Source organism: Leuciscus leuciscus, assembly GCF_965113295.1.
Source record: "Leuciscus leuciscus genome assembly, chromosome: 5".
Lineage (NCBI taxonomy): Eukaryota > Metazoa > Chordata > Actinopteri > Cypriniformes > Leuciscidae > Leuciscus > Leuciscus leuciscus.
The window spans coordinates 30,181,468-30,195,347 of NC_138729.1; the positions used below are offsets into that span (position 1 = coordinate 30,181,468).

The 13,880-nt window shown below is 36.9% G+C and overlaps 1 protein-coding gene and 1 long non-coding RNA gene across 5 annotated transcripts in view; one reads left to right on the forward strand and one right to left on the reverse strand.

Annotated features, from left to right (window-relative positions):
* Positions 1-13,880, forward strand: part of fcho2 (FCH and mu domain containing endocytic adaptor 2) — a 53,267-nt gene that overhangs the window by 36,554 nt on the left and 2,833 nt on the right. The window contains exons 16-28 of one of the 4 annotated variants that reach the window (XM_082169028.1): positions 247-291; positions 1,192-1,237; positions 1,379-1,464; positions 3,262-3,339; positions 4,405-4,917; positions 5,859-5,974; positions 6,047-6,176; positions 6,590-6,649; positions 7,039-7,150; positions 7,362-7,517; positions 8,509-8,641; positions 11,258-11,457; positions 12,049-12,113. In XM_082169028.1, coding sequence (XP_082025154.1) covers positions 247-291; positions 1,192-1,237; positions 1,379-1,464; positions 3,262-3,339; positions 4,405-4,917; positions 5,859-5,974; positions 6,047-6,176; positions 6,590-6,649; positions 7,039-7,150; positions 7,362-7,517; positions 8,509-8,641; positions 11,258-11,457; positions 12,049-12,113 — 1,740 coding nt within the window. The remainder of the gene's footprint in view (positions 1-246; positions 292-1,191; positions 1,238-1,378; positions 1,465-3,261; positions 3,340-4,404; positions 4,918-5,858; positions 5,975-6,046; positions 6,177-6,589; positions 6,650-7,038; positions 7,151-7,361; positions 7,518-8,508; positions 8,642-11,257; positions 11,458-12,048; positions 12,114-13,880) is intronic. The other 3 variants (XM_082169025.1, XM_082169027.1, XM_082169026.1) reach the window with 3 other exon arrangements.
* On the reverse strand, positions 8,748-11,251 carry LOC309498350. The gene is made up of 2 exons (XR_014205915.1): positions 10,668-11,251; positions 8,748-10,227 (listed from the first exon to the last, which is right to left on the reverse strand). It is a non-coding gene; the product is annotated as an uncharacterized lncRNA (long non-coding RNA).

The window sequence follows — 13,880 nt, forward strand, 5'->3', positions numbered from 1 at the left end:
AGTACTATCGGCCAATATACAATAGGGTAATATCAAATATATCGATTATAGATCAGATCAGTGTTACTGTCAGTCCAGAACCTGACGGGCGTTTCATATTCTTTACTGTTTAAAACTTACCGGTAATATGTGGCAGGTGGGCAAATAGGCATATAACAGACATACAAATGGGCATATAGAATAAAGTGATGAATATTCAGAACTGAATGTTATTGTAAATGTGGATCTCAAACATACTCACTGTAGGAATGACACGACAACACACATTCCCTTCTGTAAATCCAAAGACAGGTGAGTTTTCCTCCGGAATCTTAGTCAGCGTACTCGCTCTCTTTTGGTCCGCAGCTGCATTTGTGTTGGTGGGAATGAGGGATTCCTGTGGAGCTAGTAAAAATGAAAAACAAAATGTGCAAATTACAAAATTACTTATTTGTACAAAAATTTACTTTACTAATTTATGCTGTTGTCTTTTAACACTGTCATTTGTCCTTTGTGTATAATATACTGTATGTCGTTGGGATTTGGTCTCAAATACATACCATTTCAAATGTACTATGCCGATCATTTATAGCTTGCGATTTTAAACGTATGTATTTGGTGTGACAAATGGGGTTGCATGGACATGTGTCTCATGTAGCAAAGTCCTCTACTGACATGGCACTCAGAAATGGTCAGAAACATTAGTGACTATTGTAGTTTTCTGGCTTCCATGTTGGTTTTTATTTTTTACATGCAACAATCTAGTATTTCATTTGATAACATCATATTTACTTCATGAAACACATGAGCTGCATTTTTAATCGGGACTTAATGAGCAGTGCCCAGTTACAAGAACCCCTTAAGTTAAGAAATTGTAATTGCAGATGGATTAATAGACTGCATTTAAGGGGTGTCTTGCAACAGGCTGCAGTTGCCAGTTGCATAAACTCACCCACTATGTTAAGACTGTTATAAGAACTAGTTTGACCAAATAGCAGTAAAACAAGAGGTGACCAGTCTTACTTTTCCGATTCAAATTAGACCATTCTACCTTGATTTTTAGAAGTTAAAACCAGTCTTGAAGAAAAAAATTAGATGACTAACTTTTAAGACTGGTGAAAGCAGTTTATGCAACCGGCCACCAGCAGATCACAAATAAAGCCTGAAGAGTTGCTCCGTTACTCAATTGCATATTTTCTCATTGATCTACAGGTGATGAACTGACACGACACAAGATACCACAGCCATCCTTTAATGAGTAAGTGACATTTTGCTGTTAACCTTTATTTGTTCACCTTTTTTTTTTAATCAAAATTGTAACCATTTATGCACTATGTTGTACAACTTCCATAAGGTTTTTTATTTTTATTTTTATTTATTTTTTTTTACCTTCAAACAGTAGATTAGCCTGTAATGACCTGCTGTCTTTGGATCCGTTTGGCCCGACCAGCACCGGCTCCAGCTCGTCTCTACCCCACTCGTCAGGTAATACTTGTCTGTTGTGATACAGCAAATGCACACTCTTCTGGGTACAGCTCTGTATTAATGGCATTACCACATCAGGGAACTATTGTTGTTAGACATCGTTTATAAATCCAAATCCCTTTTTCCTTATATCTCAGAGTTTCACAAAACGGCCATTAACGTATATTAAAGTACAATCACATTTCAGTAAAGTATTGGTTAACATCTACAATAATCTCAATGACAGAGTTCAGCTTGGCAGTGTTGGAGTCAAAACATTCTTCATCGACCACACACACACACACACACACACACACACACACACACACACACACACACACACACACACACACACACACACACACACACTGTACAAGCAGACAGTCGTAAGTCATTCACCCTTCCACCTCCTCCATCCCCCAGTCTCTGGGAGGCTTGTCTTAGGTCTGACCTCCTTTATTATTGATGATGCTTACAGGCTGGGGAAAGTGTCTGGGCTTTTCCAGTCCACAACAGTCGCCTCTAGAGAGCTTGCTCAGGCTACTGTTGTCACGGAAACCCTCATATCCCACAGCGACTTCATATCCCACTCAATCTATCCTGTGCTTTAGCATGACATCTTTTGTGAATGCCATGGGAAAAACGTATTTTTTGTTGTTTGCTTGTTTAGTCTATTTTTGTTCACTTTTGTTTTTTGCATTTTGATATTATAGAACAGGGATTTTAAAAATATCTAAATTATTTGCTGATAATTGAGTTTCTTGACTTATTGGAGGAATGATGTTGGTGCAGTTTTCTGCAGAATTTTACACACCCTAGGCTTTATTTGTGAAACACAAAACAAATTAAATTCTTTGTAAATTGTCCATGCTGTTGATCTATTCACACATACAATTTCCCATTGAATTAAATGTCAGTTTTACATTAAAAATGGGTTTTATGTACGATTTACACATGCGTTGGATCTTGAGCCATGAATAAGATTCCTGTGTGTATTCCGTGAGTACGGTCAGTGTTTCCTCACGCTCTATTCTCATCTCTGTCTCTCTCTCTGAAAGCTCTTGACCTTGATTGTTGAAATGAAATGTTATTTTGACATCTAGGAATTAGGAGCTTCTATATCTTGGGCAATAGTGCAGTTGACAGTATGTGGTTTTGACCAAATTTAAATATTATCTTTTAGATGTACGTTAACAAAAATGAGGTGCAAAGTAGTTTTAACAGAATTTATGTCCGTAATATATGCGAATTAATTTTTTTGTTGTTGATTTGAATTATTTTGTTGGAAATATTTCAGACTTGAGTTTTTATTTACTAGTTATATTATTGTAATACTTTATTTTGGAAGAAATATTGTGGGTACATTTTAGTTTGACATTAAGGCGTTGTTTGCAAACAAGTGAATGCTTTTCTCTCGGATAAGCCACTCAATGCAGTCACTATAAAAATCCAACCCGTCATTCAAGCTCTGACCTTATCCACGAGGGCCAATCATAATCCAAAGTTAATTGGCACCTTCAGAGGTCAGAGGGCGGAGTTTAGAGTCCCCGTGTCACAGACGTTGTCAAACATGATCTTGTTATAGTTCTGACCTGGCAAATGAACAAAAAGAGCTGTGAAGAGGATATTAGTAATGTTGCAAGGTATTGCACTTGCATTTTATCATAAATTTGGTGTGCTATTTAGGTGTTTTTGCATAGCTTTTGAGTATTTTATTTCTTCCATGCCTTAATATGTTTTAAATGAGCCTCATTTACGTTGACTTCTTTCTTTTTTTCTCATCATTGCTTTGGATTTGTTCAATGCTCTTTTTCTTAGACCTGGCTTCTCTCTTCTTAACATCTTTCCCTACATCTCCCCCACTGCAGTTAAATGATGAGGTTTTTGAAGACCCAGGTAATGCTTATAACCCATGCCTGCAGTTTGATCGTCAGAATAGAACTTTTCCCATAACAGACACTGACCCTGATGGCAAAGAAATATGCAAAAATGTGAATGATGAGAGGAATGTTTTGCTTGAACTCACCCGCAGCTAAAGATCCTAATATTTCTTAGAGATGTATCTGTGAAAATAAGTGGTTTTTTTACATTTTCTGCTCACCGAAGATAAGCACACACTTTATTGTACTTAAAGGATAGTTTACAAAAAAAAAGTATAATAATTTACTTACTCTCGTGTGAAACAAAGTCATACAGGTTTGGAATGATATAAGAGTGAGTAAAATGATGACGGAATTTACACACTGACACCTTTTAACAATTTTGTATAATTTTGCCCCTCGTCTATGTCAGTATTTTATTTATTAATGTATTTTTTGTATTTGTATTTAGTAAAGACTAACAGGAGTGCATGAAGGTTAGCTGATCATATGCTTAGGAATACCACATTACAGTATGTTTTAAGGGAAAGTTAAAAATACATATTTCAGTAGGATTCCACAATATTTTGAACATTATTTTTATAATAATTTTTCCATTGAATTTTTTTTTTAAATGTACACTTATAATATTTTGTTTTACTTTAAATAGTTTTTAAAATTATATTTATATTTTTATTATTTTTATATGCATTCATTTTATTGTTTTATAATTGTATTCTTATAATATTTTACTCTATTTAAATTGTATTATATAATATAATATAATATAATATAATATAATATAATATAATATAATATAATATAATATAAATATATAAAAAAGGCTTTCCCCCCGATTACTTTTTATTATTACTGGTTTTCTGTTTATGTGACATTTTCTTAATGTAATTATGTGAAATATAGATTAAGAGAACAAATTGAGAAGAGATGCACCTCCTTTACATATACATAAATCCAGGTCATCTGTGTTTCTTTCATATTTTTTCATTTTTTCCATGTAGTCTTTTCAGCATGCCTGTCAGTATGTGGTACATTTTTACAAGCATCATTACTCTTTTCTCTCTGATGACCCCTGTAACAGAAGTGGATTTACAGTCGGAGCCCACCTCTCCTTCAGCAATCAGTCTTGATGTTACCGAGCGTCCTGCTTTGCCCGTTCCCTCCAAACTCCCTTCTCCTGCCAGTCTCGCTAAGCCGTGCACCCCGTCATTCCCTGTTCTCCCCTTTCCTCCCTCCACCTCTCTCTCCGACGAGGCTGTTGCCCCCCTCCGTCCTGGCCCAACTCGAGCTCTGAGCGTACCTCCAGCCCTACAAGCTCTTCCTAAGGACTACGCTACCCACAAGCCCCCTCTCAGTGCTCCCGTCGCTGGTCCAGACACACTGTCATCCTGGGCCCAGAGCCAATGGATTGCCTTCAATGATGCCTTTGTGCCATGTCGTGGACCATCCCATCAACCAGCGAGACCTCGGTCAGTGCCTGTGTCTCAACAGCCTAAGCTTTTCTTCAGAGAGACTGGTGACCCATTTGGCAGCATTGGGAGAGAGGAGAGCACGCCCTCTCTAAAGGAAGCACCAGCCCGATCCATGCAGGATGGTAATATTGAGGAATGAGTTTTCATAAGCATGTTCCAACACTGTCCCATGGCTACATGACAGTGAGATAAATATACTGAGATTTTAACAAACCTGATGTTTTTACAACTTATTTTATTTCATTGTAATTGTTTGGATTTCTTTTATCTTTCTTTTTTTTCTTCAGTTAGAGTTAGATTTATTTGACTTTTGTTGTTTGATTGGTGAATTTTTTTTTACTTTTGTGTTTTCTGTGTTGTTTATTTATTTGATTAATACAAATGTAACCAAATAATCACATGTAAGCCATCATAGTCTTTATTACTGTTTAGCTAGACACAGTAAACAAAAAAAAACAAAAAAAATGTGGGACCCAAGTTTGGTTTTATTTTATTTTGTTTTATACAGTATCATTTATTCATTACATTTTGTTTTCAATGTATTTTTCTATTTCTTTCTTCTATTTTTTATTTTCAATGTATTTTTCTATTTCTTTCTTCTATTTTTTATTTTTCCAAATAATTTTGGTTCAGCTCATAGACTGTAAAAAATAGGTTCAGCTACACAAAGTAACAGTACAATTAATATGTGTCTACAAACTTGGTCAGAAATATCATATCCAATGTTTTCTAAAATCAGAACATAATGACTAAGATGGTTTAAAGTGTGCATGTTTCTTTCAGTTTCCTTACCTGGTCTTATAATTTCTTATTCTTATTTTTTTATATGTTTATATTGTGACATTGGCCATTGCATGTGACTGAACATCAGGTGTAATCTTTGGATTTGACTGTAAGCTTGTTTTCTGTGTGATGCCAAATCCAGTATAGCAACATTTTGAATGTTTTTCGGCATTGGTGATTTTTAAATCACGCTCAGAGGGTGCTGTCTCCGTATTTCCCCCTTTTTTTCCGTACATCTTGTGGTTCTAAAATTTGTCATCTTATTTTTTTTCATGCACAGTACCACCTCCAAACAGGCCGACTACTCCCCTGGGCACAGCAGCCATAGTCCCTCCTCCAAGACCATTATCACGGCCCAAACTGCCAGCAGTCAAGCTGACGGGCATCAATGAGGCTGTGAGTAAAGAAGATATTTCCTGATTCCCCCTGAATGCAGTGAATTATTAATCAGTTGGTTGTTTTCTGCAGGGCCGGCCGTTCAGCCCTCCTAAGGTGTCCAACTCTAGCCCTCCTCCCGCTGCTCCTCTGGCTCGTGCTGAAAGCTCCTCCTCTCTCAGCTCCAACACCTCCCTGAGCACCAGCAACACACCTACTGTCGGTGAGTCTTCAGTCTCACACACTCCTGTGAACACAAGATGCACACACTAAATCTTTTTTCACATCATCCACATTCACTTCAGGCTTACAAAATGTATGAATACTTCATATAATTTATCATTTAATACATTTATTACTTCACTATTATAACAATAAAGTCATCATTCATATACTGTATGATTATTAGGATACAGGATATCTTTCAAAAAGTTTTTTTTTTATATATTTTATATTCATGTCCATGTGTAAGGAAAGCTAATATGCACAAATAATATTCTACACATTGCATTTCATCGTATGGTCACACACATCACTCACCAGATCATTCCATCCTCATTCTTCACTGGTGAACTGTTCTCGCCCTGTTTTTTTTCTTTCCCTTTTTTGGTTTCCTCCTCTTCATTTTGAATTAAGAGGACGATCTTTTTGTGGGGAAACTGCCCACATTTGAGAAGAGATGTGAAACTCCGGCAGGTAGAGTGGAAAGAACTCAGAAGAACATTTGTTCTAACTTACTAACTGACTCAAGAATGATCATCTCTCCTTGATCAACCAATTGCATTGCCCCATCTGCTAAACCATTACTACTCTCATTCTGTGACTCACCATGTGAATGATCTCTAATTGTGAAACTGACTATTGTGCGTCTGATGCATTGTGGCTGATGAGGATGCATGGCAGAAATAGTGCGGATGATGTCTTTTCCTTGGCTTTTACCTGTTGACCTGTCATTGTTTGTCACGGCAGAGGTTTAAATTATCTTAACTAAAACACATTCCTCAGGACACCTCTATTATTTTTTATTCATACTTGGATGTCTGTTTTTTTATTGTCTGTCTTTCTCCTAATCCTTTCCCTCATAGGGATATCTCGTGGGCCCAGTCCAGTGACACTGGCTTCCCAGGATGCATTGCCCATTGCTGTAGCATTCACAGAGTCGGTTAATGCGTATTTCAAAGGAGCAGATCCCAGCAAGTGAGTTTCATGTCATCTGCCCTGCTAAGACCACACAGACTTTACATACTATACACATGACAAAACCTTGAAATATCATAGAATTAAAAAGTAATGGAAACATTAATTTTTTTCTAAAATAATTAATTAGTTCATTAGTTTAGATATTCTAAGCTCTGACATATTTCAGTGGCTCTTTGTGAGTGTGATCTCTGTAAAATGATTTTTAAAGGTGCATTGTGAAGATCACGGGAGACATGACCCTGTCCTTCCCTAGCGGCATCATCAAGATTTTCACCTCTACTCCGTCTCCTGCTGTACTCAGCTTCAAACTCTCAAACACCAGCAGATTAGAGCAAATTATGCCTAACCAGCAACTACTGCACAGGTGAGTGTGTGCCTTTACACTAACTTGTTTCTTCTAATGTTACGCTACTGTTAAGAGTTTTTGGGGAATTTTTTCAAATAAAGTAATTTAACTTGAATTCAGCAAGAAATGCATTAAAGGATATTTATATTTCAAATAAGTGCTGTTCATTAGAACTTTCTATTTATCAAAGAATGCTGATAAAACATACAGTTCCCACAAAAATATTTAGCAGCACAACTATTTTCAACATTGATAATGAGAAAATCAGCATATTAGAAAAATCTCTGAAGGATCATGAGACACTGAAGACTGGAGTAATGATGCAGAAAAATCAGCTTTGCTATCACATGAATGAATTACATTTTAAAATGTTTCAAACAGAAACCAGTTATTTTAAATTGTAATAATATTGATATTATTGATATTCATTTCTAAAATTTCTAAATATAAATTTACTAATACGTTATAAAAAAATAAAAAAATAATTAATAAAATTTTTAACATGCACTGTGAACCTACATGAACAAACAATGAACAGCTGTATTTTTATTGACTAACACGAACAAAGATGAATAAATTCTGTAACAGATGTTTTGCTCATTGTTGGTTCATGTTAGTTAATACATTAACTAATGTTATCTAATGAACCTTATTGTAAACTGTTACCAAAATAATAATATATAAAAAAATCATGTGTATATGAGAAAGTGATAAAACATTTTGTATATTTGTAACAGCCTTCTTACTTTATTCATGATTCCATATAGTAGCATCATGATCGCTAAAGTGCTCAGGCTAAACTCACCCTGCTCTCACTCACCCACATCCTTTTTCATGTTGTGTGAGTTCGTGCCAGCAGTTCTCAGGCATGGCTATTCAACAGGAGGGATTTGTGATTTAATAGTTGAGCTGCTGGACTAGGGTTAGTTATTCCATGCTGCTCCAATGACACACCGCATTGAATTATTGAGCTCCTAATACTGTTTTCTTTGTGTGTGTGTGACTCCAGTGACTCCTCCCAGAGTGACACAAACACTAAGGACTTTTGGCTGAACATGTCTGCATTGACGGCGTACCTCAGGAAGAGCTCTGAGCAGAATCCTGCTGCATCCTATTACAACGTGGACATCCTAAAGTACCAGGTTCATAGCTTTCCATTCTGTTACCTTTGGGATAATACTGTTAGTCCATGAATTCTTCAAGAAACACGTGAGTAAAGCTTGTTAGTACTAGCTTTTCTAGTATATAATAGAAATCACGATTCTCCCACGATTCTGAATAGAGAACTAAACAAAATAAAATTTAATTTATTAGAGGTTCTGACAAAAGGTTAATTGCTGCAGTCTATTTAAAAACAATTTAATCAATTTGTTATTTAAAAAAGCAGTTTGAATAAATTATTCATCAATTCACTCACTCTTAGTGCTGCATTTGATACTATTGACCACAACATTCTTTTAAATAGATTCGAAAATTATGTTGGCATTAGTGGAATTGCATTAGCATGGTTTAAATCATACTTATCTGACTGTTATCAGTTTGTAGCAGTAAATGAAGAGATGTCTTATCGATCACAAGTTCAGTATGGCGTACCACAAGGCTCAGTACTAGGACCATTGCTGTTCACTCTGTACATGCTACCCTTGGGAGATGTCATTAGGAAGCATGGAATTAGTTTTCACTGTTATGCTGATGATACACAGCTCTATATTTCTTCATGCCCTGACGAAACTTACCAATTCACAAAATTAACGGAATGCATAGCTGATATAAAAAACTGGATGACTAGTAATTTCCTACTACTTAACTCTGAAAAAACAGAGACACTCCCCATAAACCCTGATGTACTTGTTACATCATAAGAAGAATGGCATCTACGCTAATATTAGTCTCTCTGTTTATCCCGAGTTTTACCGCAGTCCGCCGGATCCAGATCTGATGAAGGACCTGCGCCTGGACACGTCGTCAACTAGTCTCTCCCCTGTGAAGGCCCCCTTCTCTTTCCCTTTACCTCTGTACAGATAAAACGCTGTCTAAATAGTTCCGGTTCACATGGCTACGCGGAAGCGATAAATAATTCTGTATTATACATTTTTAAGGCCAGACAAGTAATTTGTTGAGGTCAAGTTGTAAAGAAACTCTACACGCCTGCATACATATATATTCAAACGTACACACCTATAAACCGAACACGTAGCCTAATACGCATGTGCACGCCGTCAGCATTTTCACAGGTTTGCGTTTTTAAAGCTTGCGCAGAGAGAAAAATTATTATTATTATTATTTATTTTTTCAGGGCTTGCACCTTGGAACCTATTTCGGGGTTTGCGTTCTCGAGCCGCCAAGCACTGTTGTTGTGCGGGTGAGCGGGCTGGAGCGGGTTTTCTGGATTAAGGGTTAAGGGTTTTCTGTTGGAAAGGTGTCGCGTAAGCGGCCCCTAAGTTAAAGGTTGTATCAGTGATTTCAGGCCCAATTTTTTTTTATCACATTCATCTAATCTTTCCTAACGATCCGCTAGCTACCCGCCCCATAAGCATGCCGTCCAAAAAAATGCGTCTCTGTAGGCAGCCTAGTCTCTGAGATCTGCACACAAAAACAGTTGGTTTCACCAACCACTCAAAACCAAAACAAATAGTGTTCCAACCAATCACCGACAGGGGGAGGGTGTTGTGAGGTTTTTGTGCTCGTGCACGGCTGCACACGAAGTCGGAGCTGAAGAAGAAGCTGGCTCAAAACCTCACAACACCCTCCCCCTGTCGGTGATTGGTTGGAACACTATTTGTTTTGGTTTTGAGTGGTTGGTGAAACCAACTGTTTTTGTGTGCAGATCTCAGAGCCTAGGCTGCCTACAGAGACGCGTTTTTTTGACGGCATGCTTATGGGGCGGGTAGCTAGCGGATCGTTAGGAAAGATTAGATGAATGTGATAAAAAAAAATGTGGGCCTGAAATCACTGATACAACCTTTAATAACTAATGATCTTTGCAACGGAAGTGAATCAATCAAACCTCATTTTAGCTGGACAATAACTTTATTCTAGAGCTCCTGTAAAGCCAAAACAATCTATGTTACATTCATTTCCTATTATCACTGTAAAGCTGCTTTGAAACCATCTATATTGTTAAAAGCGCTATATAAATGAAGGTGACTTGACTTGACTCATAAAGACTCCACTTGGTTCATTACTGGATGAATCAGCATTTTTAAACAAATCTCTTGAATGAATGATTCAGTGATATATACTGTATATTTCTTAACTGTCACTTCAGTTAAGAAGTGACTGTACAAACTACTGGTGTAACAGTTTGCGTTAAAAAATGAGATTTACTCTATTTTGATCGCTACCATGGACATCAGTGTTTATATCCAAACTATACATTTTAATGTCAGTACTTCTGTGATAATTTTAATTATTGTAACACAGAATTAGAAAAGAAAAGACTGTTTGTGAAGCTGTTTTGTATACCAATACATGAACAACTGCTCCCTCTGGGTCAGCGGCAGCGTGAACGCAGATTTGAATGTTTGCTGTGATCCTACTTGTGAAAGGTTTAATAGACAGACCCGAATCGTCATTTAGAAATAAGATCACGTGGGTGTTTAAATCGAGATCACAATCTTTTTACGATTAATCGTGCAGCTATTTTGTATATGTACTGTTGATATTTAGTTCGCCTGATTATTGTTGTGTAAATCAGGTTGATGATAAGCCATTGTCCTCAGATGGTGAGCAAAGATCTTTTGGCCCTCCTTTCTCAGGCATGTTCAAATGGTATTCAGTCGACGCCTCTGAACCTTGTGGTATACTGGAAATGTGCCCCTACTACAACAGACCTGCGAGTGGACTACCGATACAACCCAGAGGCCATGCAGCCCCCTGCTGCGCTCACCAACCTACAGGTGTTAGTGCCTGTCAGTGGCGGGGTCACCAACATGCAGTCACTCCCCAACGCCATCTGGTGAGTCGGAGGGTGTAGGCACATAAACATACAAACAAACAAACACGCAATATTTTGTGATACAGATAAACACTGAAGTATGGACCCAATCACTGTGATATTAAATTTGTGATTTTACAAAATTCACACTACCTTTCAAAAGTTGGTTTGTTTCTCTTGGTCACCATGACTGCATTTATTTGATCAAAAATACAGTAAAAACATCAATATTGTGAAATATTATTGTTATTATTTTTTATAATTTTTTTCTATTTTAAAATGTAATTTATTCCTGTTACATTTTACAGTTGTGCTGCTTAATATTTTTGTGGAAACTGATATATTTTTTAATTTCAGGATTGTTTTATGAATAATACAAAGTTCAAAAGAACAGCATTTATTTGAAATAAAAGTAAAAGTCACTGTCACTTCTGATCAGTTTAATGCATCCTTGCTGAACAAATGTAGTAATTTCTTTTCTTTTTTAAAAAACTTTTACTGACTAATTGTTTAATTGACTAATTGTTGAATGATATTGTATGCATAATCTTAGCCACTTCCACAGCTCAGTTATTTGATCTCACTATTTGATTGTTACTGTGTTTTAATTAGGAATGCGGAACAGAATAAGACATTATGGAAACTGAGTGACCTCTCTGTCAAGTCTGAAAATGAAGGTAAGATAAATACACCATTGTCAACCAAGATTTTGATTCACTGCTGCATATCATTGTTAAAGTAGCATCTTTGTGCATATCATATCATTTAAAATAACATTTTCAATGATCATTTGAAATAAAAATATAAACATAAACATAATGTAATTTTTAAAACTCAAAACTTCCTTTAAAAAACATACCAAAAAAAGATTTACGAAACTAAGGTGCAAAACAACCTTGTTCTATACTTGTGGGGTAGTTAAATAAAACATCACATGAACAAACAGGAAAATGGGTCTCGTTGCATCCTCTTGTCGGAGAAAGTGTTAACGGCAGTGCGAACTGACGGCAATATCTATGGACTTTTAAGGTAATCAGCTACCTTAGCTAGTCCTTTTAATTGTTGGTGTTTTATTCTATTTAAATGTTAGTGAGAAGAAAATAAATAAATAATTTGATATCAACCTGCATATGCGATGGACATCGGTAATGCTCATCTTTGCTCGCTCCTTTGAAGGTTTCTCAAGTAAAAAAAGAAAGGCTCTATATTTAACAAATCGCATACAAAAGACCTGGGGCCCTATCTTGCACCCAGCGCAAGTGACTTTGTACACCGACGCATGTATCATTCCTATTTTGCACCCGCGCAAAGCGGACTTTTCCCTCCACAGAAGCACGTCGGTAAGTTAGGAAATACACTTGCGCTCCCGGGGGCGGTTCAGCGCAAAGAGGAGGCGTGTTCCGGCGCAAACGTTCCTTCATGCTATTTTGCAGGTTTAGAAAACAATTGCGCCACTAACCAGGAAAAAATAGTTTAAAGTCAGTGGCGCGTTGCGCATGTTATTCATAGGCTATTTTAAGGGCGCATGCTTGGCCATAATCAATGTAGCGTGTGCACAACGCACACTTTGATTCTCTCATCTACACAGAAGCAGCAGTTTTCATTTTTGCAAATCATACATTATTACGATAGATAGATAGATAGATAGATAGATAGATAGATAGATAGATAGATAGATAGATAGATAGATAGATAGATAGATAGACAATTTATTATAAAAGCATACATCTAGCTTACACATTTACCCAAATTATCATACGCCTGTTTAACCGAAGTTAATTTGGGTGGGTTTCTCCATTCAATGTAACTTCTCTCTTTTACGGCCGTGACGAGAGCGTTGCTCTCCTTTGCTGTTAACCGCTCCTGGCGCGCGCCTGGCAAATCCGCCGTTACAATAGCAATCCGCTATGGAAAAAGTGCGTCTTCTCTTAAAGGGAATGTGAGATGACGCTCTGATTGGTTTATTTCACGTTACTCCCAAACCACACCTATGAATAATGAAGCTACTTCAGACCAACCCATTTTAGATTTGCGCCTGGCGCAAGAGTCATTTATCCCGCCGGGAAAATAGCAACAGCGCCGAGACCCGCCCACAAAGTTACTTGCGCTTTGCGCTTGACACTTGCGTTTCAGATCGTTAAAATAGGGCCCCTGAACCGGAAGCGATGCGACCTGTTTTACAGAATGAGGAAGTTTGTTGCCCACAACCTGCATTGGACTCAAAAGTAAACACTCAGCTTGTAATAAAGTGCATTACAGGGCTGTTTCTCATTTCCCATGCAAATAGTGGAATTTATATTAGAGTTTTAAAGGCAAAATTAATTGGAAAATGGTCAAAATCTATTTTTAGATTGCCACAATGTAATTTTGTGTTGTAATGTAAAGATTAAAAAGTCTTCTGACACAAAGTACTTCAATGTTGACTGTGTGTATGTATGTGTCAG